The sequence below is a fragment of the Canis lupus genome, chromosome 16, assembly GCF_011100685.1.
Source record: "Canis lupus familiaris isolate Mischka breed German Shepherd chromosome 16, alternate assembly UU_Cfam_GSD_1.0, whole genome shotgun sequence".
NCBI lineage: Eukaryota > Metazoa > Chordata > Mammalia > Carnivora > Canidae > Canis > Canis lupus.
Genome location: NC_049237.1, coordinates 31,987,156 through 32,014,163, shown reverse-complemented (window position 1 = coordinate 32,014,163; position 27,008 = coordinate 31,987,156). Strand labels below are relative to the sequence as shown.

Sequence of the window (27,008 nt, the reverse complement as noted above, 5' to 3'; positions counted from 1 at the left end):
GTCTCAGTGATTTTTGAGAGTCCACAGTGCCTATTCTATTCAAATTTCCACTTCTTCCTAGAAGTGTTTTTTTATTTTTCCATAACTAAGGTATTTGAAGTTGCTACCTTTTCCAAGCACACAATTTCGTTCCTTCCTCCAGAATAAAGGGGACCCAATCACCTTACCTTGCTGCATGTAAACCAAATGATCAAACGGTTCTTGCTGGAGCACAGATCTCCTCTACTCAGGAGACATGGAGATCTCTACCACTAAAGAAGCTATTGGCAAAGGTTAAACAATGGCCTCTGTCAGTTTAAACATGTTTAAAATGTTGTCTCACCATGGTTAACTGGAGTTTTATTGTATTTTATATTAAAAAGCAGGAGAGGAAACTTTCTACCTCAAATGGTTATTGTTAACAACTAAGTGCCATTACACAGGACAGTATCCAGCAGAGCCCACCCTTAAAAAAATACTAGAAACGATTTCCTCATCCGAGCACCCCATGCTCTGAGAGTGTTTTGGAACACAGTGATGCTAAAATGCCCTGTTGCCACCTACATTCTCTATGCCAAGATGACCACAACTTGCCATGATGTGGCATGTTGATTGTCCTGGCTTAATTAATAGCTCCCCCTTACACTCTCAAAAGTATCCCAGTTTGGACAATAAATCATAAAGCCATCAACCTATTGTCACAGTCTTTCCAGAATATATATGCTGCTGAAAGGCATAGAAAGTGGCATCATCTTTCTGGATAAAAATTACCAAAAAGTATTTTCAATGGTGTCCCTAGAACTACAGCAAAAATCAACAAACAAACAAAAAACAAGGAGGGGACATCACAGAGGCTTCCTTTTCATTGTTCCTGTTCCATCACCCCCAGGCTGACTACACAGTGAGGCTGGGATTTTAGACCATGAAAACAGGAAATAGAAGACACCTGTGGTTATACTTCACTGCTTAAAGATGCTCATCAAAGTGACCTGTGTTCTCTCAGACCAGCAGATAATATTATTTCAGTGGTGAAACAAGTCTTCTTATTAATGGTGTGTAAACTATACACATGATGACTGAATACAGCTTGTAAGATAAAACTCTTCCAGGCACTATGACTAAGTAAATGCTAACTGGCCCCAGCCCCTGGACTTAAGATGAACAGATGCAGTTTAGACAGAGAAGATCTGCTTGCCCAGTGGGTCCACCATCTTTCTTGCTAACCCCCAAGTCAAGAGTTCTTATTCTTATCAGAAATCACCCAATGTAGACAGAAGAAATGCCTCCTCTTCTGAGGGACAAGAATAAAACCAGGGAGCAAAAAATGAAAAGAATAGAAAAAGGATACCAACTTATTTTAAATTTGAACTCTTAGTACTTTTAACATATCTTGTCAATATCGCATGTTTAATACACTCTATCAATATAATCCATTTATATTACATCTCATGTTTCAAATGTGGTGGTAGGAAGTCAGGAGGTAAATTCCATCCCATGGGGCTTTTATAAAATAAAGTAATAAAGCTTCCAGGAAGTGGTATATATTCTACTAACGCATTTCCATTTTCATTCCCCTACTAGAATCAGAATGTCAGCTGGTACCCCTATGGTAACTTTGTCAGTTCCATTCACTGCTGTATCCCATGGTCCAGAATAATTCCCGGCACATAAAGTACTCAATAAAAATTTATTAAGTACATTAATAAAATCCAGGCAGCCTGACATTCTGAGTCATCCAAATAATGTTAATTTTGACATGTTTTAAAAATATTTTTCTTGTTCCTTAATATATTTTTTTTACTTCCCAATTAAAAAACAAAGGCTACTTTTCCTTCAAGAAAAGCTCTCATTACTTTTTATCTTACCTTAATTTTCCAGGAGGTAATCAATAATTAAAAAAAATCTCCCACTAGAAATTCCATTTTCACTTATGGAACTCTTCAACTAAAAAAATTATTTTAATTTGTAAAAAATTGCTCTCTCTCCAGTATTTGATACCCTCTTTTCCTTTCTTTGAATTATAAAAACAAACTAATAAACTAAAAATGCTCTTACACATCATCTTCTCTGTTTTCTTTCAATGTCAAAAGCAGCAGTTGCTAATATCACCACCAATTGCATCAGGAAAGTTTCTAAGTATCAGGAAGCTGTCAAGCTCAAAGTGGTAGAAATTAGTTTTCCAAAACGTGTTTATTCAAAAGCTGAAATGTTATCATGGGCAACAGCTTCTACCAGTTTTCGTAAAGTGCTGTCACATCTCACTTTGTTTTCATGGAAATGACTGACAAAAATTTAAGCCTGAATATCCATAGTTTGCTAGGTGCTCTTTTGAGTAAAAATGATATTACATGAAAAAGCTGCTAGATTAGCTCACAACTCAATCACACAAGTGTTTTTCCTTGCAATTTCTGTTGTGCTTTGGTACGTAGAAGTGACTTATGTACACTCCCCATTTTGTCACACAGAATATTAAAAAGACATGTACTCAAAAGATCAAGGTTTAATAAAATCAATCATTTTTATTGCTTCATCAAGGACATTTTAAAATAAAACCTGCTTTTTTTCCCGTATGATTCACTAGATGAGTGCCCATAGTCATGTTTACTCTGTAAGAAGTAAGTTATGTTAGGCTGCTTTCACAGGCTCCTGGGAAAGATAATGCCCCTGCCTCAAAACCCTTAATAACAACCCCCTACCCACCCTGATGGTCTTTAAGTTTATTTACCTACTCAATCAGGTTTTTTTAAATTAAGCAGTCTGTGATAGTAAAATTCAAAATATCCATAATAGACTATTTGGGCTGGTTGTACAACCTCCTCTGGTGAGCTAGGTTGGATGACGTGATCCATGGTTCACATGATAAATCAAATTTTGACCTAATGCTCAAAACATGCTTGGAGGTATTAATCGGTGTGCAATTTTGATTCATTTCAGAAGATTCAGAGACAATCGCTCAACTGCTCATGTCAGTGGTTCCAGGGGGACCCAAAGGAGCAAGGATAAATATCTGGGAAGAAACCTCAGGAAGGTGAAAGGAGTCTCTGTGTATCATGACTGGTCACACCCCTTAGGGAAACAGCTCCATCTCCAACTGACCACAGCTTGGCTGTTAAGCCCAATGAGTTGAGAAGACAAAAATCATGGAAGGTCACTCCTGCTCCTCCCCACACCCTGCCTCGTGTCCATCTCCTTAATAATATGCACCACCAGCACCAATGGGGTCGCTAATTTAATGGGTTAGGCTCAAGATATTGATAGGCCGTATTTTATTAGCCAGTGAGGTTACTATGACTTAAAGGTGGGCTCCCACGCATTGCACTCATATTCTTGCATCAATAAATATAAAGAGTAAAATGGGGCTTGTCTCCCAGCAGAAGTCCTGAGCAGGCTTCTCTTTTTTTTTTTTTTTCTTTTCAGTTAACAAGTAAAATGTATTACTTAGAAGGAGCAGGACCTCCTGACCTGGTCACCCCTTTCCTCTCTCCTGTTATGGGCACAGTAGGCTCCTCCCAAGATTGAGAATGGCAAAATTGAAAAGCCTTTGCCAGAGATCACTGCACTGGGATTAGCTGGGTTTGCACAGCTACTCTAAAAAGTTGTTTGATTTCCATTACTCTATTAGGAGCTTAGTGTAAAACTCCATCAGAAATCCCATGAAGGGGAGAGACAGTACGATTTGAGCATTCCTAGGTCCCTGGCTTTAATACAATCATAATATCACAAAGCCTTACCCAGAACCCTTCATAGCCCTCTCCCATGTCTGATTTGCATCTGCTAACATGCAAAGCACAATGCCTATCTCATAGCAATATGTATCAGATAACTAAATGGAGAACATTTAGTTTATTTAGTACCATTTATAAGGGTACCATCATCGCTGGTACTATGATTAGCCATTCCTTTGTTCTGTGTAAATCTCAATCAAGGTCATCACAAACAAAGGGTGACAACCACAGAGAGCCGTTAAGAGCTACAGCTAGCATTTATGGAATGAAGTCTGAATACTGGCTTTTTACACTTCACAACCTCATAGAGCAGTTGGACACTTAATAAGCTTTTCCTGGTGAGCAAACTGAAGCTTAGAACAGCCAAATAACTTGGCCAAGTTACCATCTTTCTTTTTGTTTAAAGATTTATTAATTTATTTGAGAGAGAGAGAGAGAGAGCATGAGTGGGAGGGGCGGAGAGAGAGGGAGAAGGAGAATCTCCACCAGACTCCCTGCTGAGTGCAGAGCCCAAATTGGGGTTTAATCCCATGACCTTGATATCATGAGCTGAGATAAAATCAAGAATCAGACACTTAACCGATGGAGCCACCCAGGTGCCCCCAAGATATCATCTTTAGATGATATATTCATAATTCAATTTTCCAAGTTTTGTAAGCATTTTTATTTCTGTAACCGGAAGAAATTAAAGATATACGTTGATATTAGAATTATGCAGTAAAAACAGTATCACTAACAACAACAACAAAAGTGAAAACAAAGCAAAGAAATTCCCTAAAGAAGGGTAAGAAAGTTCTTTACAGAACATTCGGGATTGCAAAGTTATTTGAAATACAAACTAACCACCATTATTCTCAGCCTGTGAACTTCTACATTTATATTTTGAAGATTCCAAGAAAGACAAATGTCATTTATGTAGAGTTATATCCATGATGCTTTAGATAATATCACTGAAAATTAACTGAAAATTAACTGAAAATTAACTCTACATTGGATTCCCCTAATGCCATGTCATCTTTAGCAGGAATTACGAGTGACACTAATGATTTTTTTAAATGCACAGTATTATGCTGGACATTGCAACTTCAGATCTGCACTGTGCTTGGATTTGTACAGTGTTCTATAGAGATTAGGCTTGCTCTCTTTTGTGTAATTTACAGTATGTGACTCAGAGCAATGATGTTCATTTTTGCTTATGTCTTCTACTTCCTAGTAGTGGGTACAACACTATATGTATTCAGTCTGTACTAATAATGACAACAATTCAATTGATACTCTAGTTACTACACTCTAGTTCTTTATAGCAACAAATTAGCCAGTCCACAATCAGGTTCTGAAATTTTAAAATTGCTCCATGGTCAAAGGTCAAAGTTACCTCATTTTCAGATGAAGATGTGAAGACTGCTGACTAGCATTAGTGAGCACTTCCTTCAACATTTCTGAAAAGGTTTCTATCTACCTTCACAGCCATGAGCCATTCCTCATAGTCGCCCTGTGAGACAGGACTCTGTTAATCAGAGTTCACAAATGGAGACAGTAAAGTCAAAAGAAAGGTGTGGTCTCATGGGATCAACAAATACAATGTCACTGACAAGGAACTCAAAAACACACAGCTCCCTATTTGAAGATAAGAATCCTGCTACAGTGGGGCCATGCCCCTCACTCCATGATAGCAATTATCGTACATGCAGGTACCATCTTATTAATGAAAATCCTATTATAGAAGATGCATGTGTTAAACAAAAAAGTAATAATAATGATAAAGTCTCAAATCTACAGATACTCATAGAGTCCCAAAAAAATTCCTAATTTATTTTCGTTGAAACATTTTCAATCTTATGGAACTCCCTCTCTTCCGACCTCTTCTCCCACAAGATGTTTATTCCACATTAAATGACCGATTATTTCATTTCACTAAATGTGTTCAGGGGTACGTACTTGAGAAAAGTTTAGGGAGAGTTTTATCTATGGAGTCTTGATGAAGAACCAAGAGAGAACAAAACTACATGCAATGTTGAGGTTTAAAACATACGTGCAGCATATGAGCACTGGGTATCTGTTTTAAGGCATTTATGGACAACTGGAGATTTCGGATAATACCTTACCAGATGCACATCCTGGGCTTTCTCTGAAGAGTACAACAACAAAAATCACTCAATATACAATTTAAAATCTGGTCTGTAACAAGCAATACCTCTTTCCAATGCTTTCCTTTTGGATAATATCAGAAAAAAATGGCAGAGATAACCTACTTTCTATTCCTAATACTACCCAAGAAGTATACTTCTCCCTCCAAAGAGCTTTCTTCCTTTGAAAACTATGCAGTGGTTCTAAATGACTTGTGAACTGCCTAAGTAAAAACATCTACAAAATCAAACTTCTTAATTTTGATAAAGAACATTACACAGAAAAGAACAATGACCAGCCCAATCACTTCTTCTTACGTATAAAAACTAAAGTTCAGGGAGGTTCAGAGATTGGTACCAAATCACATTCACTTAATGGCAGTGCTGGGATTGAGAAAAACCCAGTCATAGAACCTTCTCCCACCCAGCAATGTGACCTTTCCTGCTTCTAAGAGAAGGTGCTGGTTTCTATCCTCATTCCTCCAGCACAGCCAGAGAGAGCACTACCCATGAAAGATATTGCTCATGCTGGCACATAAAGCCACTGGCCTGGGTAAAGGGGGGACATGAGAATTAAGGACTCTCCCTGTCCTTTGGTGCTTACATCTTTCCACAATAAACAGCACCAAAGACATGACTCGTCTGGTGGCAAGAGGTTTTAGTATCCTCTAAAAGCCTCCCCCCCTCACATGGGAAGAAAATGTGAGCCACTCTCTTCTGCTGTTCTTCCATGGAGCTCCAGTGGATGCTCTCAACAAGACGGCCAAACCTTCTCTCTGACAGGATCAGAAATGACAGGGAATGCTCACCAACTAGAGTGGGCTGACCACTATTACAGGCTGTATATCATCCTAAGAAAAGACAAATCAGGGGCACCTGAGTGGCTCAGTGGTTGAGCATCTGCCTTTGGCTCAGGGCATGATCCTGGAGTCCTGGGATGGAGTCCCACAGTAGGGAGCTTGCTTCTCCCTCTGCCTATGTCTCTCCCTTTTTCTCTGTGTCTCTCATGAATAAATACATAAAATCTTTTAAAGAAAAAAGAAAAGAAAAGAAAAGAAAAAAAAGAAAAAAAAAAAAAAAGAAAAAGAAAAGAAAAGAAAAGAAAAGAAAAGTAAAGAAAAAAGAAAAGAAAAGAAGGCAGCCCTGGTGGCCCAGTGGTTCAGCGCCGCCTTTGGCCCGGGACGTGATCCTGGAGATCCAGGATCGAGTACCACGTCAGGCTCCCTGCATGGAGCCTGCTTCTCCCTCTGCCTGTGTCTCTGCCTCTCTCTCTCTCTCTCTGTCTCTCTTGAATAAATAAATAAAATCTTAAAAAAAAAAAAATAAAGGAAAGGAAAAATCACTTTCAAAACAACTGGAGTTCCTGAGGGCACTCACTTCCACTCTTATATTGATCAAAAAGTACAGGGTATCCAGCCTGGAACATACGATTATTATTCTGCTCTGCAGTATGAGGGACAATTGAGAACATCTCACCTTTCAAAACACACAAGGAGGAGGCACATCTTCATAAGACATTCCACTTTGGGAGGAAAGTGGGACAGGATGCAGGGCAAGATGAAAAGAAGGAAGAGAGGTAGTAAGAGTAAGCAGAAGGTAGATGTATACGTTCTTCTGACTCGAAGAGAAAAAGCGGATAAAATTCACACAGCTTTTATTACTCATTCGTCCCTGAAAACCAACAGATGGAATCTCTCATTGCCAAGTTCTAATGCATTTCATGTTCATGCTCAGCATCAGGACACTGGGCTTGCCAAATTACTAATAAACTGCAGACAGTGAGGTGAGTATCAAGATTCCACAGCTCCACCCTCTGCCTCCCTTGAGTGAGGGGAGTACTCGCTCCACATTAGCTGAATTTCCACAAAAGGCAGCAGGTACATCAGTACAGATATGTAAACTGAAGGTGACCAGTGTCCATAAGAAATATTTACTTTTTTAGTATAAAAAATATAGAGGTGACCCCTAAGGGTAATTCACAGCCATGATCTGAGAGCACTCATTATGAGTACTGTGGCACTTAATCCTTATCCTAAGGGATAGTCAACAAAGTAGCTATGATATTCATATATTAAGGCAACCTAGAAAATATACCTCAAGATATCTCTCGTCTATATCATTCTGATACTTTTAGAAATTAGTCCTTGAATACTAGGGCCCAAAACTCTTGAGCTGAAAAATTTTTATTCCTATCAACCAGCCACCTCAGTGCCTGGGCTTCTTTCTTGGATTGCTCAAAGCTTGGAATCCACATCTCCCGCAAAGAGCTCCAACGTGGAGCCAGAGGTGAGAAAGCAAACACGGCAGGCTCCGGGCAACTCAGATGGCTAACGTCTGCCTTCCATCTCTTGGGTGGTAAGCCCTGTGTGAGAGAAAGGAAAGAAGAATTAAAAATATAAGAAAGTACAAGTCCTGTGTTCCTATCTCAAAATAACAGAACCCAATATATACTTTTCCTTTAAAGCAGATATCTTCACACCGTGGCAATACAAATAGTCTCTTGCCAAACATTTTTATGAAATTCCAGGACACAGGAAAGAAGGAAGAGATGCTACAACCTCCTTGCAAGGAAAAGTCTAATTCTGAGGACCAGCTGTTAGGCTCTACCGACAGTAACACTGGAAGTTAAAAAGCAATGGTGAGATAACTGATGATTGCTAACATTAGTGGGGAAAACTTTAAGGAGAAAAAGAATACTTGCATAGCTCAAAATACCTCCCCCTTCAAATATTTATTTGTTATCACAGTGGTTTTGACTGAGGTCCACAAATTGTCTGGCATTTCTCTCCCAAGGAGGTGGAACTTAATTTCTCTCCCTTTGAGCACGGCGTGGACTTAGTGACTTGCCTAATGGCAAGGGAAAACTAGTAAACTCACAGAGAAAAACCTAGCAGATACCACCTTAACCAAGTGATCAAAGTTAACATTGCCAGTAATAGTTCACTTTGATATGGTGTATCCCCTGATATGGTATGAAGGGTTCTTTCACCACTGCAGTGATAGTCCCTCAAATCTGTAACCAGCATTTTAACATGAGACGACATCAGACAAATCCATGGAGGGCCGGTCTACAAAAATACTGACCAGTGCTCCTCCACAGTTTCAAAGCTCTTAAAAATCACAAAACTGAACAACTGATCATAGTTTGGTGGAGACTAAGGAGACATGAGAGCTAATTTCGACATGATATCTTGGATTTGATCCTGGAACAAAGGATAACAAAAGGATGTTAGTGGAAAAACTGGTGAAATATGACAAAAGTCTGCAGGTCAGTTAATAGCAGTGGGCCAACACTAATTTCTGAAGTACTGACAAATGTACCATGGTGATGTACAATGTTAACAACAGGGCAAGCCAGATACAGAGTGTACAGGAACTCTGTACTATCTTTGTAACTCTACTGTCAATCTAAAATCATTTCAAAATTAAAAGTCTTTTAAAAGGTGATGCAAAATGCCTCCAAATTCTAAGAAAAATGGATAGTTTACACTCAGCTAAGCTATTGCTTAAATGTTCGAGTAGAATGAAGTCATTTTAGACATCCTCACATATCCCTTCTCGGAAAGGTGTACGAGGGTAGGATCAAACAAAAAAGCAAACTAAGGAAAAGGGAGAAAAACATAAAAGAGATGTGTCAGAAAAAGATAAGAAAGGAAAATCCCCAAGTGCTGGGGAAGAGAGCTCTGACTCGTGCTCCATGAGCTGGTAGAGGGCAGCCCACACACTGAGGAGGGTCAGAAGGCTCTGTGAGCTATTTCTCCAACAAGATGAAATGTAGATTCCTGGTACTTCTGAACATCTTCAAAGGAGAGTTAAACAATCAACAAGGATTGAATGAGTGATACGTACATAGAAAAATAATCCAGCAAGAGGCAAACAAGAAGGAAAAAAGAAGCTTGTCCAGGCCAGGGATACAAATCACAGTACACTACATGGTTCATTTCAGAATAGCAGGTACATAGTCATGATCACATAAACACTGAACATCAAAATAAAGTGAGTGTATAAGCATGTTCTTTAGAAACAATGAGTAAATATCAAAATAGTGATTGTGGTGGTAACAGAGTGCTACTGGGGAGAAAGGAAGGGGGAAAGTAAAAGACTGCTCTCTTTTTTAACTTTGCAGAACTATTTAATAGTTTAAGCTGTGTCCATAGGTATCTTTTTCTAAAATTTTTAATGTGAAGATAGTAGGGTTTATAATGTGTTGAATTTGTATTAATTAGAATCTTCATCCATCAGAAATTTAGAAAGCAGAGTAGAAAAATCAATTTGGAAATGTAACAATTTGGGTACCTACCTATGGTTGGATCAACACATTCTCTTTGTTGAACCTCTACTATGCTAGGAAGCATATTAGAAGATACTAGGGTGCAGCCTGTAAAAGAGATGATCTAGAATGCATATAAAGCTTTCAAGCATCTGAAGGGACTCTAAGTAGAAGATGGAATTAATGTGTTTAGAAGAGGGCCAAGGATACAGTAGCCCAAATCCTCCCTGCTCTTGGGGACCGCTGACAAATGATCATGGAGCTTGGCTTCAAAGGTCTGGAATTAGAGCAGTTTCTTTACCAAGACAACACTGAGCACAGAGAACCAGAACACAAATCCAAATAGCAAACCACTATTAGGAAATGCTAAGACTTAAAATCTGGGAGGTCTAAACACCAATATAAAATAATACCAATTTTTTTTCAAAAGACCAGAAGTAGGCTCAAAATTGGGGTTACTTTAGCCAGAGTTCATGGCTAAGTAGAGACTGTATTTGGAGGAAGAGTAGAACAGAATCAAGTAAAAAGGACTCAAAATGATTACCATGAAACAACTTTTGAGAAGCCACTGCTCACATTTATTGACTAATAGGTCCAGATGCAAGGCTATATAGCCCAATGAATTAAAGAGTGAGAAACAAGTAGCTAAGAATGGACTATAGAAGGGAAAGTGTGGGTTCAAAACAAAGAAAAATATAACTGTCAAAAATAACAAAAGATTAAATGGACTACCTTAAAAAATAATGAAATCACCAACACCAGAAATGTTCCAAGATCATTAGCAAATGAGTTGTTCATTATCCTTGAATCACCAGTCAGCTGGTAGCCATATTGACCACTTACCGTTGGATGGCCTTCCCAACCCTGACCTTGCATAACTGTTTATATAAGAAAGCCCGTAATAATACTGTTTCCTTGCCTGCTCACAAAAGAGTCCATTCAAAAGTGTAGAACAAAGTTGCATCTGAGGTGATATTATTACAAAGAAAAGAATTTTATGAAATGGACTCTTATAAGTTAGTGTTCTTGTAGAAATATTTCACAGTATGACCTGAAGGGAGTGTGTTTGATGAAATAGTTATGACATTTTAGAAGTAACTAAATTTCAGCATCCCAAATTGACTTTCCAGCTGGGGTTCTGGGCAGAAAAACAAGCTATTTCTAACATATGATTAACAAATACTTTGCTTCCAAAGAGAACATAGCTCCCATTCTAACAATAAGGACAACGTGAAACAATCTATAAATTCATAACTACTCTTGAGCCCATCAGGGAACTGAAACCACACAGCAACCAAGTAAACTGAATTCCATAATAACAAGATGTTCTAAGAGATGGATACATAATCTGTTCAACCTTTGACAGAATACAGGAGAAAGATTTCTTATTACCTACCTCTCATACAAATAGGTAATAAGAAATCAGTTAAATTTTTAACAAATTCTTAAAGGTGAAGTATGGACTACAGTGACAGTTTGGAATACATAGAAGCCCCAGACACAAAAGAAGAGTTCAAAGCCACTCAAAAGCTCTTTCCCGGGATGCCTGGGTTAGCTCAGTAGTTGAGTGCCTGCCTTCGGCTCAGAGTATGATCCCAGAGTCCTGGGATCGAGTCTGGCATTGGGCTTCCCCATGGGGTGCCTGCTTCTCCCTTTGCCTATGTTTCTTCCTCTCTCTGTGTGTCTCTCATGAACAAATAAATTTTTCAAAAATCTTAAAAAAAAAAAGGGGGGGCCCTTTCCCAGGGACCTCCATCAGTTGCCCAGGAGGAAGATTTGGAGCAGAACAGAAGACTGAAAATATTTTAAACCGAATTAACATTAACATGATAACCTAAATTTGTAGCAGGTAGATCAAGCAGGGATTAGAGGGAAACTTATAGCATTAAACATGTATATTATGAAAGTATAAAGCTTTAAAATCAATGGCCCAAGTTTCTACCATAAATTTGAGAGAGAAAATTAAGTCCAAATTAAAAATAATTAAAATAATAGAGAACAGAAATCATTAGGATATAAAGAAATAAAAAAATAATCAGAGAAATCAATAGCTAAAATTATTTGAATAGATCAATGAAATGGATAAACCTCTATTTGGATTAGTCATGGAAAAAAAGAAAAGACATAAATTAATAACAGACATGACAGAGGGGACATATAGACTACAGACATTAAAAGGATAAAGGAATACTAATAATGGTATGCTGGTCAATTTCACAAGTTGGATAAAATGAAAAAAAAAATCCTTAGAAGACACAATCTACCAAAAGTTCACTCAAAATGCAATGAGTAACAGGAATAGTTTTATATCTATTAAAAACAATTCAATTTATACTTAAAAACCTTCACACACACACACACACACACACACAAAAGCATGGAGCCTGCTTCTCCCTCTGCCTGTGTCTCTGCCTCTCTCTGTGTCTCTCATGAATAAATAAATAAAATCTTAAAAAAGAAAATATGTAAGGAAAAAATAATACCAATTCTACACAACCTCTCAGAAAACACAAGAAAAGGGAGCATGAGACCAGCATTACCACATATGAAAACTAGCCAAGGCATAGGAGAAAAATATGGAACAGTATACCTCATGAACATGGATGCAAAAATTCCTAACAAAAACTTTAGCAATTCAAATCCAACAATAAATGAGAAGGATAATGTGTTATAACCAGTGAAGTTTATCTCAAGAAAACAAGGTCAGTTTAACCTCCAAAAATCATCACTGTAACTCACTATTAAATAAACTAAAAAAGAAAAATCATATGATCATCTCAATGGATGTAGTAAACCATTTAACAAATTCCAAATCCACTTATGATAAAAATTCTCATCTAAGTAAGAATAGAAGGAAACTTTCTCAATTTGATAAAGGGCGTCAACCAAAATCCTACAGATAATGTCATAAACCATGATAAAGTTTTCTTTTTATGACAGGGAACAAGGTGAAGACATATGGTCCCAGCAGCACTATTCAAAATTATAATAAAGGTCTTAGTGCAGTAAGGAGGAAAAAGAGAAAGAATAAAAGGCAAATAGAGATCGGAAGTCAGAGTAGAATCATCTTTTTTTAAAATAATATGATCATTTATGTAAAAAAAATCCTAAGAAATCTGTTTAAAAGATATAGAATTAATCAGTGTAACTAACAAAGTTGCAGTCGATGAAGTCAACATACAAAATCGATTTTACTTCTATTTACTAGCAACAAATGATCAGAAAATAAAGTTTTTTAAAAAATAGCTTTTACTATAGTATCAAAAAATGTGAACTACTTAGGGACAAATTTGACCAAAGAGTTAAAACCTGTACACAAAGAACTACAAAGTAATGTCTAGATAAATTAAAGAGGACCTAAATAAATGTATAAGATACATCATTCCTCTGGATTAAATGTCTCAATATTGTCAGTTCTCTCCAAATTAATACATACGCTCAACACAATCGCAATGCAAATACTATCAAGCCTTCTCATATAAATTGGCAAACTGACTCTAAAATTTATATGGAAGAGCATAAAACCTAAAATGGTGAAAACAATTTTGAAAAAGAACCGAATTGAAAGATTGACACTATCTGATTTCAAGACTTATTATGAAGCTGTAGTAATTAAATATATGCATATTTATCAGTCTAGAAATTAACCCAAATATACAGCTAATTGAGTTCTGAAAAAAAAAAAAAACAAGGTAATTCAATCAGGAAAAAATAATCTTTCCAACAAATGGTGTCAATACTATTGGATACCTAAATAAACAAATCTCAACTCTTATACTATGCTGCATTACAAAAATTAACTCTAAGTGGACTATAGACCTAAGTGTCTTGCTGGACAAAATTTCTAGAATAAAACAGGAAGAAGCATATCTTAGTCACCTTGGGTTAGACAAAGATTTTTAAATAGGACAAAAAACCCACAAACGATAAGAGAAAAAAGTGATGAGCTGGACTTCATCAAAATTAAAAACTTTACATTTCAAAAGATACTGTTAAAAAAAATGGAAAAACAACCCCAAAACTGGAAGAAAGTCCTTGCTATATAAAGGATTCTTACAACTCAAGATTAATAAGACAACTCAATTTGTTTAAATGAGCAAAGATTTGAAGAGACATATCACCAGAAAAGGTATTGATGTTAGTAAGATACCACTATGCACTCGCCATAATAGCAAAAACTAAAAGACTGACCACACCAACTGTTAATGAATAGAACTCTCATACAATGTTGGTGGGAATGTAAGATAGAGCAACTCTGGAAAATAGTTTGGTAATTTCTTAAAATGTTAAACCTACATCTACCATATGACATAACCATTCTGCTCTTAGGTACTTACAGAAGAGACTTGAAAGCCTATGTCGGTACCAAGACTTGTACATGAATGTTCATAGCAGCTTTATTGTAACAGCCAGAAACTGGAAACAACTCAAATGTCCATCAACAGGTAAATGGATAAGGACATTTTGGTATGTGCAAACTTCAACAATAAAGAGAAACTATTGCTATACATGGTGCTGTGGATAAATATCAACATTACCATATAGAGTGAAAGATGCCAGGCACAAAAGAGAATCATTATATGATCCATTTATATGGAGTTCTAAAAAACTGACTTAGCTTCTTTGTCAAAAGTGACACAAAGCAGAGTTGTGGTTGCCTGAGGTAGGAGATCAAAGCAGATGGATTAAAAAGGGCCAAGAAGAAACTCTTGAAGAGGTTGGAAATGTTTGTCATCTTGATTGTGGTGATGGTTTCACAGGTAAATGTCATAATTAATCAAACTATACACTTTAAATATGTGCAGCTCATTGTACATCAATTATATCTCAAAGCTATTTTTTTAAAGTTTATCCCAATTCTGTAAAGTTATATCTGTGATGATTCCATGTTGTACCTATATTATAGCCTTTTTGAGGACAGGATCACTTACCACTAATTGTTTTTAACTGACTAATTAATTCAGTATTCAAAGACTTTCCCTTACATAAATAATGCATACAACACAGCATACAAGCCAACTCAGATTCAACAGGTGTGGTGGACAGACTGCAGATGGCCCCCAGGAATCCTGCCTCCTGGTATCCATGCCCTTGTAACCCTTTCCACTCATGTGTCCATGTTATTTGTCACTTGCTTCTAATCAATAAAATAGGGCAAATGTGAAAGAATGTATGTGATTATGTGTCCATGATTATATACACACAGGTGGTAGCACTGGTCTTGCTGGACTCCTCACTCCCTTGCTGGCTTTGAGGAAGCAAGCAGCCATGCTGGGAAAGCCCATATGACTAGGAACTGTGAATGGCCTCTAAAAGATGAAGGGCACCCCCAGCCTCCAGCCATCAAGACATTGAAAGTCCCACAGGCACAAGAGACTGAATCTGCCAAAAGCATGTGAGTTTAGAAGCAGAACTTTCCCCAACTGAGCCTCCCAATGAACACACAGCCCTGACTGATACTTTGATTGCAGGCTTCCAGGGGACCCGCCTAAGCCATGAGCTAACCCACAGAGACTTGAGATGACAAATGTGTGTTGTTGAAGGCACTAAGTCTGTGACAATATTGTTTACACAGCAATAGATAATTCACTAGGTCTGTGTGAAGGGGAGCAGCAGAGGAGCAGAGTAGAGGAAACGGAAATGCATTTGACATCCTTATAGTATTTTCTACACACAAATACAATGATTGAATTATTACCAAGCACAAGATAAAAAATAATCAGAGTTAGAGGAAATCCAATTATTTCTTTTAGCTTTTCTTTGGCTGAAAGAGAAAAAGTGAAGAAACATATAAATAACTTACTTTAAGGCATGCCATATGTAAGCTGTAACCAATCTTGTAGAACAAATGAATAAATGCAAGTGAAAAGAACTGGTCTAATACCCTTTAATTTACTTTCATGGTATATTTTGTTCTGCTTTTCAATGAGCACATTAGCATTTAGGAATTACAGCACAACCATTGAAATGCAAGTAAAGCCTTTTAATCATCTTCACTGACCACCCCTCTGGGAAGAATAAGAGCACGCCAGAGGACAAGCTACTCCATCTCTTTTTCTTCGAAGACCCCAAGGAGAAGGACATTCAATTACACTGCCTTCTGGCACTCTGAAACACCATAGTTAGCTATTTCTGTTGGAAATGCAGGAATAGATGTATTCTCCTATGATTTTTTTAAAACCTATCTACCAGTGTCATTGCACACTCTTTTTGAATCCCCAGTAATCACTCCAATAGGGCATCTGTGAGATGCAGAAGCAGTTGGAATGTGTAGTTCTCTGGTTTTCCATAACTATAATCTCCAAGCTTGGTAAGGATTGTGATAGGTAGTGCAGGGCAAAGCATCACCTTCAGAAGTTCTGTTTTCTGCTTTGTTAGACTTTTAGAATTAGAATAAATCATCGGGATAGCATGGGCAATTCACGTGGTCTCTACTTTCATGTTTTTTGCAGTGTGTGGATTTTGGTTTTTGTAATGTGACCTTATAAATTAGGTGAAAAAGGAAGTCGCTGGAAATCAGGATGTGAGAAAAATGATGTAATATTTAGTGTTTGTGTTGCTGACCAATAAACTTCACTCACAATAAATGATTTTAAGAGTAAAAATTTGTTATACAAAATCAGATAAAATAACTTAAATTTCTATAATAATTAAAATGAGGAAAATAATCTTGCAAATATTTTAAAATTATCTAAATACGTACATAGCATATGAAAGCCTTATATAGTATACATGCAATACACAAAAATAATTCCATATACTGTGTAGGTTTATGTCTGAAATTAATATGCTAACCAAAATAAACATTTCAATATTTAACAAAAATTGGCTTCAGAGTATTCAGATAAATGTTACGTGTATATGGGAGCAGGTAAGGGAACAATGGGTGATAACCAAGTAGTATATGTGGCCAATCTCATTTCTTTTTAAATTTCAAAGTAATTAAAACTAATCTTTCTTTTTCTTTCAGTAAATTACCTTTTAACAAATCTAGTTATATACTAAGTGGGACCATTCCTTGTAAAAATAAGTAAAGTAATCAAATAACCAAATGTTAAGAGCATCAAGAAATTTGGAGATAGTACTAAGAAATTTCTTTTCTTTTTAATTTTTTTTTAAGTAGGTTCCAACACGGAACTTGAACTCATGACCCTGAGATCAAGATCTGAGCAGAGATCGAGTCAGACGCTTAACCAACTGAACCATCCAGGGACTCCAGAAATTTCTATAGAATAATTTAAGAAAAACAAATCTTTTGAGGATTATCCATCATCATTTGAACATTTTCTCTATATTGATAAGCATGTGTGTGCCAGAAAGAAAGAGCAAGAATGAGAGGCAGGGAGGGAGGGAAGGAGAGAGAGAGAGAGAAAAGGAGAGATAGAGAGAGAAAGAGATGTTAATTGATTGCATACATGAAATGAAAAGTTTCAAAGCAGCACCTATGAGGCAAGCATGTAAGGTCTGGCAGAAACCAGAGAAGTGATGGAAAAGTTGAAGGACTTTTGTGGATGAGATATAGAATATCCAATTTTTTTAATTTTTAAATTTTTTTGGCTTTCTTCCTTCCTCTGCAGCCTATTTCTATCACTACCCAGCAAGCATCTGCAGCATGACATCCTCCAGAAGAAACAATCAAGGGGACGTGAAGGTCTTTGGGAAGGAAATGATTCATAAACTTCATGACAATCCTCAAAGGAGAGTAATGAAATACTCACCTCCCTGCTGTGCCTGGCCTCCCTAATGGGAATGAAGTGGCCGGGACAGAAGGATACAAAATGGCAGACACCATCAGGAGGGCCCTCTTAGCACCTCTTTGCCAAATCTCGATTTCCTCACCTTTTCCTGAAGCCGGATGTTATCCCACACCTTGGTGCACACCATACACTCAAACGCATCGATGTAGTTGTCCTGGTGGACATCCTGCACTCCCCATTTCCGTTCCCTGAGTGCTGTGAGAAGTCGCTGATTGGAGACCTCACCCTTCAGCTTCCATTCTATGTAGGCCTCGTACATCCTGTCGTCATGATCCAGTTGTCTGATGTAATTTGCCAATTCTCTAGGGTGAGCAAATTCTGATACGAGAATAGCACTTCTGTTACTTGGGAGCCAGTCCGCAATGCTGGGGGACCCATAATACACAGGGACCACCCCCAGTTTCAGAGGTCTCCAGAACTTCTCGGTGATGTAGTCGTCACACACTGCATTCTCAAAGGCCAGGATAAACTTATACTGTGCAATGATCCTATAAAAGCCATCGGCATCCATAGAGGCTGGATTTTTCAGCTGCTGAGGGAGATCTTTGTTTCGTAAACACTCACCGTAGGAATCGACCTCGATATAAGTCATCAGCTCTCGAACATAGCTGTCCCTGTCTGACGGCGGGTCACAGTCTGACTGGATATATACCAGTGGAGCAAGTCTTCTTCGAAGGTTGTTTTTGGACCGCAAAGGGACTAGGTATCGGAGTGACTTCAGGACTTCTACACCCTCCAAGTACTGGGTGGTCAGTGGCAAGTGGGAATGCCGGCTGAAGGTGGCTGTGTAGTTGAACAAGGTGATGACTGGCTTGTGAAAGAGCTTATAATTGTTTTTCGGAGACTCTTCATGAAAAAGGGCCCAGTCGTGGTGGGCTTTCCGAGGCAGAGGTAAGCTATCTATATTAAAGTCAGTGCCTAGAAGAAGAAAAGAAAATATTAGTGTGTGCAAGAGAATTTTAGTGTTCAGCTTGGAATCCACCTGGTAAGATTAGAATACAGAGAAGTCTGAGGCCACAAAGAAGCATGTGACCGTTTTGCCTGGGATTCAGTCATGATGCTTTCACTCTAAAAAATGCTCAGGGAGAGGAGCACCAAGGAAAGGGACAATCTTTCTGATTTTATGAAAAGAGAAATGGGAGTAGTGTCTAGCCTGGTTCTAAAGGGAGAATTTCGGGATGCCTGGGTGGCTCAGGACTTGATTCCAGGGTCCTGGGTTTGGCCCTTGTGTTGGGCTCCCTTCTTATTGGGGAGTCGACTTCTCCTTCTGCCTCTGCCCCTCCCCATCTCCACTTGTGCTCTCTCGAGCTCTCTCTCTCTCTGTCTCAAATAAATACATAATATCTTTTAAAAAATAAATAAAGGGAGAATTTATTCCACCGCCTCTGGCAATTGGCTTTTCTTCCCACAGGTGTTGTCTAAGAGAGGGCATGAGAAATAAATAGACAATTCTTAAAAAAGAAAAGAGCAAGAGAAAGGAAGCCAAAGAGGGGAAAGCAACCAACTTGGCAGATTGATGAACTGAAAAAAAAGTGAAATCATGAAAAAGTCGCCATAATAAATATACAGGATAGATTTTTTTTCATCCAAAATGATCGATCTCAACAAAGTGCAGTGAATCAATCTTAGTCACAATGGTAGACAAGAGGCTTTTAAAGACAAAACAGCTGATAATAGCACTATGCTACAGACCGCTGCAGGATGGACATGAATTAACAAGCACATCAAGAAATAAAGAAGGCATAACAGGATTATAATTATGAGTGATTCTGGCTTCCACAGGATTAATTGGGAAACCTTTGAAACACGATCATGTGCAGACAGAAGTGATGGATGTGGTGAGCCGCTGTTTCCTGACAGCGTGGATGGAGACTCAATCAGGAAGAAGTTATTTCTATAACTGAGAAAGGATTAAGATAATACTGCAATACATAACGCAGAATTTCTAAAGTGTTCCTGACACTGATGATTTTGTAGCCCCTACTTGAGTTTTTAAGCATAAGGAAATGGCAAAAAACAAATTCCCCTTCCATCATTCACTGGGGGAAAAAAGGCCCAAATAAATGCTTCCAGCAGAATAAAAACATATTCTCTGGTAGAATTCGTAACAATTAATTATTTAATGCCGGTGCACACTTCCGCAAATAAATATATACCCTTTGGTGCCAACAGTACTTCAATGAGAAATCAATTCATCAAGAAAGGCTTTTAAACAATTAAAGATCAAATAAGATTATTTTGGAGGACATATACTGAGCACACAGAAACTGCTGAAGAAAGTATAATGGTCTAGATACCAGGCTTTTATTCTCAACAATCAGGAATGAAAGACTAACATATAAAAATGTATATGTATTCGTTTACTTAGCATTTGCTATATTTGACCTTTAGCATCAAAAAGAATGCTCATCTACACACCGGAAATGCAATGGCCTGTAGAGTTAGGTGGTCAGCAAAGGTTAACAGACAAACCTTAAGACGTGAAAGAGAAGTGAATTTGAGGAGAAAGGCAATTTATCACATGAAGTGGTTGCTGGTCAACTGGCCAACGATGGAATGAGAACCCATTCACTTGAGTTAGAATGTAAACGTCCACTAAAGCAGAAGAAGAATCCAGGCCATTTGCCTGGGAAGAGGAAGAGCTAGAGTCCAATCCACAGGAGTCAGAGGTAGGGATTAAGATGGAAAATTGAGATTGGAGGGGTATGATTAAAACAAAAGTGGGTCTAGAATTGACAGGGAGAGAGGGGCACAGGTATCTTGAGAGAGTTAGTCAGACACCAATGGCTATCTGCTGCTGCTATGTGGCGCATGGGTGATTGTTTATTTACCTTACCCTGGGTATGTTTCAGCAAAGATCCCAAATGCAGAGCAGGGAAGCAGTAAGACACACCACCTGCCACCTGTGCTTCAGAGAATGGAGAGAGCCTGAGTTTCATCTCTACCTGTCCACATCAGCAAAGTGTAATATGCACTAAAAATGGCTAGATCTAGACCTTTCCGTGGCCAGTTTCTAGGTCCACTCAGATCCTATTGATAATATGAATGGGACTTGAAACTGGTACAAATTACAAGCTATGAACTCTTCATTCATTATAACTAGGAGATGAGGGCTTACCGGCTCATTATACCTTTAGCCACGTTGCTACTGGAACCTCAATGTTGGAAGGAAGGGGACGAGAGCATGGGTTCCCTTGCATATTCAATCTGTAGTAGTAAAAAAAGCCTGCAGAATCTAAGCAAGAAACATTTATTTATACTCAGGCTTTAAAAAAGAACACAGCTTTTTAAAAATGAGAGTGTGAGGTTCTAGTATATCCATCTGAATTCTGTTTAGTTTGTAGAAGTGGGGCCCTCTTTAAAAGTAGGGGGATGCCTCTTTCACAGAGAGGCCAAGTTAAAAGGACCTAAGTTTCCAGAAGCATTTCCCATTGTTACCTTAAAAAGTATTTCCTAGCTACTTCCCTAAGATACATGCACGACACACACAGATACACACAAAATCACATTGAAATAGTTTTTTAAAAAAATCAGATTCTTCCAAACTAAAATTCTCTGGAAAAGATTTAAAAAAAAATACGGCATTTTGCCCAGTGAGTTCCTCCCCTACACCTACAGATTGTCAACACTCAAGAATACTGAAATTAGAACCATAACAGACCTAAAATACAGTTGACCTTCAACAACAACACAGACCTGAACTTTGTGAGTCCACTCACATGTGGATTTTTTTCAACAAATACAGTACAATACAGTAAATGCATTTTCTTTTATGTTTCTCTTATAACATTTTTTCTAGCCAACTTTGTTGTAAGACTACAGTATATAATACAAAATATGTGTTAACCAACTGTTTATATTATCAGTAAGGCTTCCAGTGAATAGTAGGATTTAGTAGTTAAGTTTTGGGGGGAGGCCAAAGTTAGACACAGATTTTTAGCTGTATGAGGGGATTGGTACCCCAACCCCTGCATTGTTTAAGGGTCAACTGCATTTCACTGAAGAGATCATAGTCTAGAATATGAATGACAATACCGAACAGTTTCTATATATGGCTCAGGAAACAACTGAGTTATTTCACTCTTTCCAACTCCAGGGCACTTCCCATTGTCACAAGAGTTGGAACAATGAAGAAATACAAGTCAATTCAGCTACAGTAAATCCATAAAAATGGGACTAACTTGCAGGTGATTAGTTAGCTCACTAGTTTTACACAGTCATCTTCACTGGCTCTTACATTTAACAGCTTTGGATTCAAACTTTCATTTCTCTGGGTTATTTTGTATTTACAGAATTTTGACAAATTCATTTGTTCCTTTAAATAACAGCTGACAAATAGATCTAAAGCACTAAAGTGCATTGCAAAGGGAATTGCAACTTGGAATACAAATGGAATAAAATTAATGCTGGCAAATGATGCCAGATTGCTAACTACAGAGACTGACTTTGAAGTGGCAAACAAGCAGAAGGATGACAATATTTTATGATATGTTTATGTGCTTCTTTTCTCCTGCAAGGGCATATATTCTTTTTTTATTATTCCCATCAAGACTGGTGAAAACAGTAGGCAACATGTATTATTAACCCCACTCTACTAACAAAGTTTGAGTCATTTATCTGGAACTAAAACCTCCTGCTGGAAACCAGAATTTTCAGACCCGCTAATGCTAAAAGACCAGAAAGACCACTGGCCCGACTACAATGCTAATTCTTTTGAATGACCTGCTCCTGAAGCTCCCAGGCACATCTGCCAAAATATTACACAGCTTAAACCCAGCCTGCTTGGGAAGACACATGCCTTAATCAGGAAAAGAAAAATGCCCCCCTCCCCAAAATGTCCTCCAGAGGTAATCCGTTTTTAAAAAGAACGCTGCCCATAAAACTGAGTGCCCCACAAAATGCAGCCCCACCATGAATATCCCAATAGAGGAAACTAAAACTTTGGGGTAGAAACAATTTAGGCTGTATATTACCATCCAGAATTTGCATGATTCACTGCAATTTGGAAAGCCCATTTCACATGAATTTTCTTGACTTCCTCACACAACCCCATCAAGTAGGTCATTTATTCTAAGATTCTGAGGGTTAACTAAAAAAATGTGAAGGAATGATGCTGGGACCTGGGAAATACCCTGATGACCCCGGGCTAAATTCTAACCAAAGGCAGTAGAGGTGCATGCCATACACGCACATCTGCAGATGGCCTGGTTCCAGCCACATTGGGATCTCTGGGCAGGCCACTGGACTCAAAAAGCTCTCATACTAATTTTGAGGTCTGCATTCTCCCCTCTTCTCCTACCATCTGTCTTCATGAGTCCTTTCACCTGCCCCTTAATCAATTATATATCATGTAGCCCTCTCTTAACTAGACCTATTCAGTTAGGCATCCGTTCCTCCTGCCTCCCGCCCCAGGCCTGGACATTTCTCACGCCCCCTTGCTGGGCCTGTGCTCTGGGCCAGTCAGTAACTCTGCAGCCCCTTCCTGGCAGTGATGGGCCTGAGGCAAGAGTACAGAGTCCCGAGCACCATATGCCTCAACATTCAACCGCCGTAAATCAATCTAACAAGCGTTGAACGTTTTATTCTTAGGCCTTAACATATATATATTCATGGATTTTTTTTTAAATGTGCAAAACCACAGTTCACACCAAATGTGGAGAACATATAGTATTCTGTCCTAAGTCCTGATTCTCGTTGGGGCCTGGTAGAGGGTGAAAAGAGAAGGGCGAGGTTCTTCTTCACTTGCTGACAGCCTCACCTCACCCCCCAAATCTTCCCTTCCACTCACTCAGCACCACCCCAGGGGAAACACGATTTTCCCTTCTTCCTCCACAGGAGGGTGGAAGTTCTCTCCTGGCCTGTCCTGGGTCTTGCCCCTCCCTGCTCCCACCAACCAGGCACCTTCTAAAGCTCCTGAGTTCCTCAGCTGAGAATTCCCGCCATACTAGCTCTGCCCCATTCCTGCTGGCATCAGCCTTTAGAATCTTGCAAAGGGATCTACAGCTGGAAGGCCAAGTTCAAACTGAGAAATCTCAGGTTGCTCAGCTTCCCATCTTAGAATGCTGGGAAGAGGCCCCCTCTTCCTTCCACCTTGGCTCTGTGCTACACATTGAGGGACCCTATCATATGGACATAGCCACCTCAACCCACAGGTTCAAGTTGTGTCCTGACAAAAACTCCTTCTCTGCCCAAATTTAACCAGGCTCCTCTGAGCCCTCCTCTCACTATGCCTCAACCATGGCCAGCTGCCCTGCCCTTGGCCTGCAGAGCCCAGATTCAGCAAAGACCCCCACCACATTAGTTTGCTGATAATCCCCTGCCTCTTGTGATATCTGACCAAGTCCCTCATCCCCCACACCTGATGTCTAAGTCCTTGGCCTGCCTCTAGCATGAATCCTAAAGCCAGTTTAGCAAACATCTTCCTACCCCTGCTATTCTCTTAGTAACCTTCCATTCACTGACCCCCTCACTCTGTTGTTGGCTAGACATCCGCAGCTTTCTTTACCGTATGCAGAGTTGAGTTCACTTCTAGACTGAAGTCTCTCTCCTCTACTACAGTAGCTCAAATAAAATCTACCTTAACAAGTATCAAGTGTAAAACTTCTCTTTTACTTTCTATACCTTTGCAGTCATCCCCTGGCCAACCTTGAAGCTCATGGGTACTAGCAGCTTGGGAGGATAAACCAGAGCAGTGGTCACTATAGGTGCTGGAAGTGGGCTCCACTTTGGCCTTTGGGGCAGGGAGTTCTGGGGTCCTGGTACTTGGAGTGTGATGTCTAAGGGAGAGGCAAGGGCTCTGTGGCCACAGGCGAGCATCTGACCTTAGTCAATGGACTCTTCACCATGTGTGAAGCGGCATGGCTGGAGGAAGACAGAGTTGATCCCTCTTGGCTGAGTCTAAGAGCCCATCATCCAAATTTATGTTGCCAATCATCCTGCCCAATCACAGTTGCTTGGAGGTTAGAATTCACGCTCCAGCATAGCAAGGGCAAGGACATAAATTCAGATTTAAAATCTATGAATGATGACATCCAATATGGTTGGGCAGGAGAAGGGAGGGGCAGGGGGGATGATTACTTCCTTTAAGCACATTCCCCCAAAATGATTCCTTTTCATTGATTTTTTCTAAAATATGCCAACATGACTGTTGTCCCATCCACACTCAGGTTTTAGGCAAACCTACTTACTGATAGATCCCAAATTTATACTCTATCCAGATGTTCCCCTGAGCTTCAACCAGATATCTAATAGCATGCTAGAAGTATTCACTTGGATAGCCCAGAAAAAATCACAAATTCCATGCCCTGACTATACCATCCATCTTCCCCTAAAGCAATCCTTTTAGTGTCTTCTTTTTTCCCACTGACATCACCACCAAAGTTGGTTTCAGCCTCTTAGAGTAAGCTAGGTGCTCCACCTTTGAGTATAACATTTTCTTTGCTTTTTCCCTTTGAAAATACATCACAGGGTTGGTTAACCACAATCTTTGGGACATGGCACACGTACTTCAATGAGCCGAGTATAAACTTACAGAAATTTTATGTCACAGCAGTTTGAAATTTTCTTTCTTTTTTTTTTTTTTTCTATTTATGATAGTCTCACAGAGAGAGAGAGAGAGGCAGAGACACAGGCAGAGGGAGAAGCAGGCTCCATGCAGGGAGCCCGATGTGGGATTCGATCCCGGGTCTCCAGGATCGCGCCCTGGGCCAAAGGCAGGCGCCAAACCGCTGCGCCACCCAGGGATCCCAGTTTGAAATTTTCTTAACTCCAACACACAACTCCAGAATGTATAAAGGAGATACCACTCAGAGCACATGGTCCAGAGATCTGAGCAATCTATAAAACTTGTGCATGTTAAACCAACACTGTATGTAAACAAAGTTGCTTTTTATGTGCATTTTTTCCCTGGAGTGACTTGAAACATAGCAATTACAAATTACTATGGGGGAACAAAATATCGTGCACATGAAAGATTTTACCCTTTTTAAAATTTTTAAAATTTCCACCATGGACCATGAGTCCATGCTTTATATAAGTCCATCATGAAAGAAGAGAACTTATGGATTCTACTTATTTATTTTTAGAGAGGGAGAGAGAGCATGCCCAAGTTGGGGGAGGGGGAGAGGGAGAGGGACAAGCAGACTGCCCACCGAGCATGGAGCCCTGAGTGGGGCTTGAGCCCACAACTGTGAGATCATGACCTGAGCAGAAATCTAGAGTGAGACACTTAACCAAGGCACCCCATGAAAGCTGAGAATTTACAGCAGAGATTAGTTTCTTCCAGATAGACCAATGTCCCCCAATGAACCACACATTTCCTTGGGAATTAAAACACTAGGCTTTGTAGTACAATGGTTTTTGCCCAAGATTACAGTACTCCCAGCTACAAAGGGGAACCAGAACACAGAAACCACAGAGGGATCTGAACTCTTTTTTCTAAAAGGAGGTTATGTTAGTCACTGGCTTGTTAGTTTCTTTGCTCCATTCCTCTCTTTGCTTGTTCAGCTCTGCACTGAAGGGGGCAGAGAGCCTGCAAACTTTGTTTCTCAGGGATCCCTTGCCAACTAGCTTGCATTTAGGCCCTGCCTATGGGAGCACTGTAGGGGGACTAGGAAGTGGGAGGACAAGAAGGAGCCTCTTTCTAAAGGCTTCTCCCATGGCACAGTGAGCAGCAGCCCCTGGGAATGTGACCCCATCAGCTACAATGGAGACACTACCCATGTAGACTGTGGTGGCAGCCACAGCGGCTGTGGCAATGACCTGGGAGTGCCAGCTCACAGGTTACCGCTCACTTCCAATGCTGGGGCCTCAGAGACTGGCTGTCCTGCACTCTGGGTAAACGGATCTCCCCTTGTGATTCCCCAGCCCAGGGACAGTTGCTGTCTCCCGTGATTCATCCTGCATATCTTGCCCTCCCTTTTTTGCTCCACTAGCTCTAGAAAGCCTTTGTCGCCAGTCCCCAAAATCAATTACCATTGTCTGAAACACCTAGAACAATTTCTGTTTCCCCATCAAACTATGATTAATACAGAACTCCACTTCAAAACCTTGAGACCTCCATCTGATGGCAACTTATTATTTCAAGTTCTGTTGCAGGTTTTCTCTTGCAACTCCTTGGATTTCCTAAAAAAAACTATGTTTCTTCACGATT

General features: G+C 39.3%; 1 protein-coding gene and 1 long non-coding RNA gene across 2 annotated transcripts in view; one reads left to right on the top strand and one right to left on the bottom strand.

Annotated features, from left to right (window-relative positions):
• Positions 1 to 19,913, top strand: part of LOC111090297 — a 54,943-nt gene extending 35,030 nt beyond the window's left edge. The window contains exons 2-4 of the long non-coding RNA XR_005371488.1: positions 14,430 to 14,545; positions 15,307 to 15,495; positions 17,678 to 19,913. This is a non-coding gene — a long non-coding RNA (uncharacterized LOC111090297). The remainder of the gene's footprint in view (positions 1 to 14,429; positions 14,546 to 15,306; positions 15,496 to 17,677) is intronic.
• Positions 7,968 to 27,008, bottom strand: part of FUT10 (fucosyltransferase 10) — a 70,078-nt gene continuing 51,037 nt past the window's right edge. Inside the window, 2 exon segments of the mRNA NM_001012647.1 lie at positions 7,968 to 8,192; positions 17,940 to 18,775. Coding sequence (NP_001012665.1) covers positions 7,968 to 8,192; positions 17,940 to 18,775 — 1,061 coding nt within the window.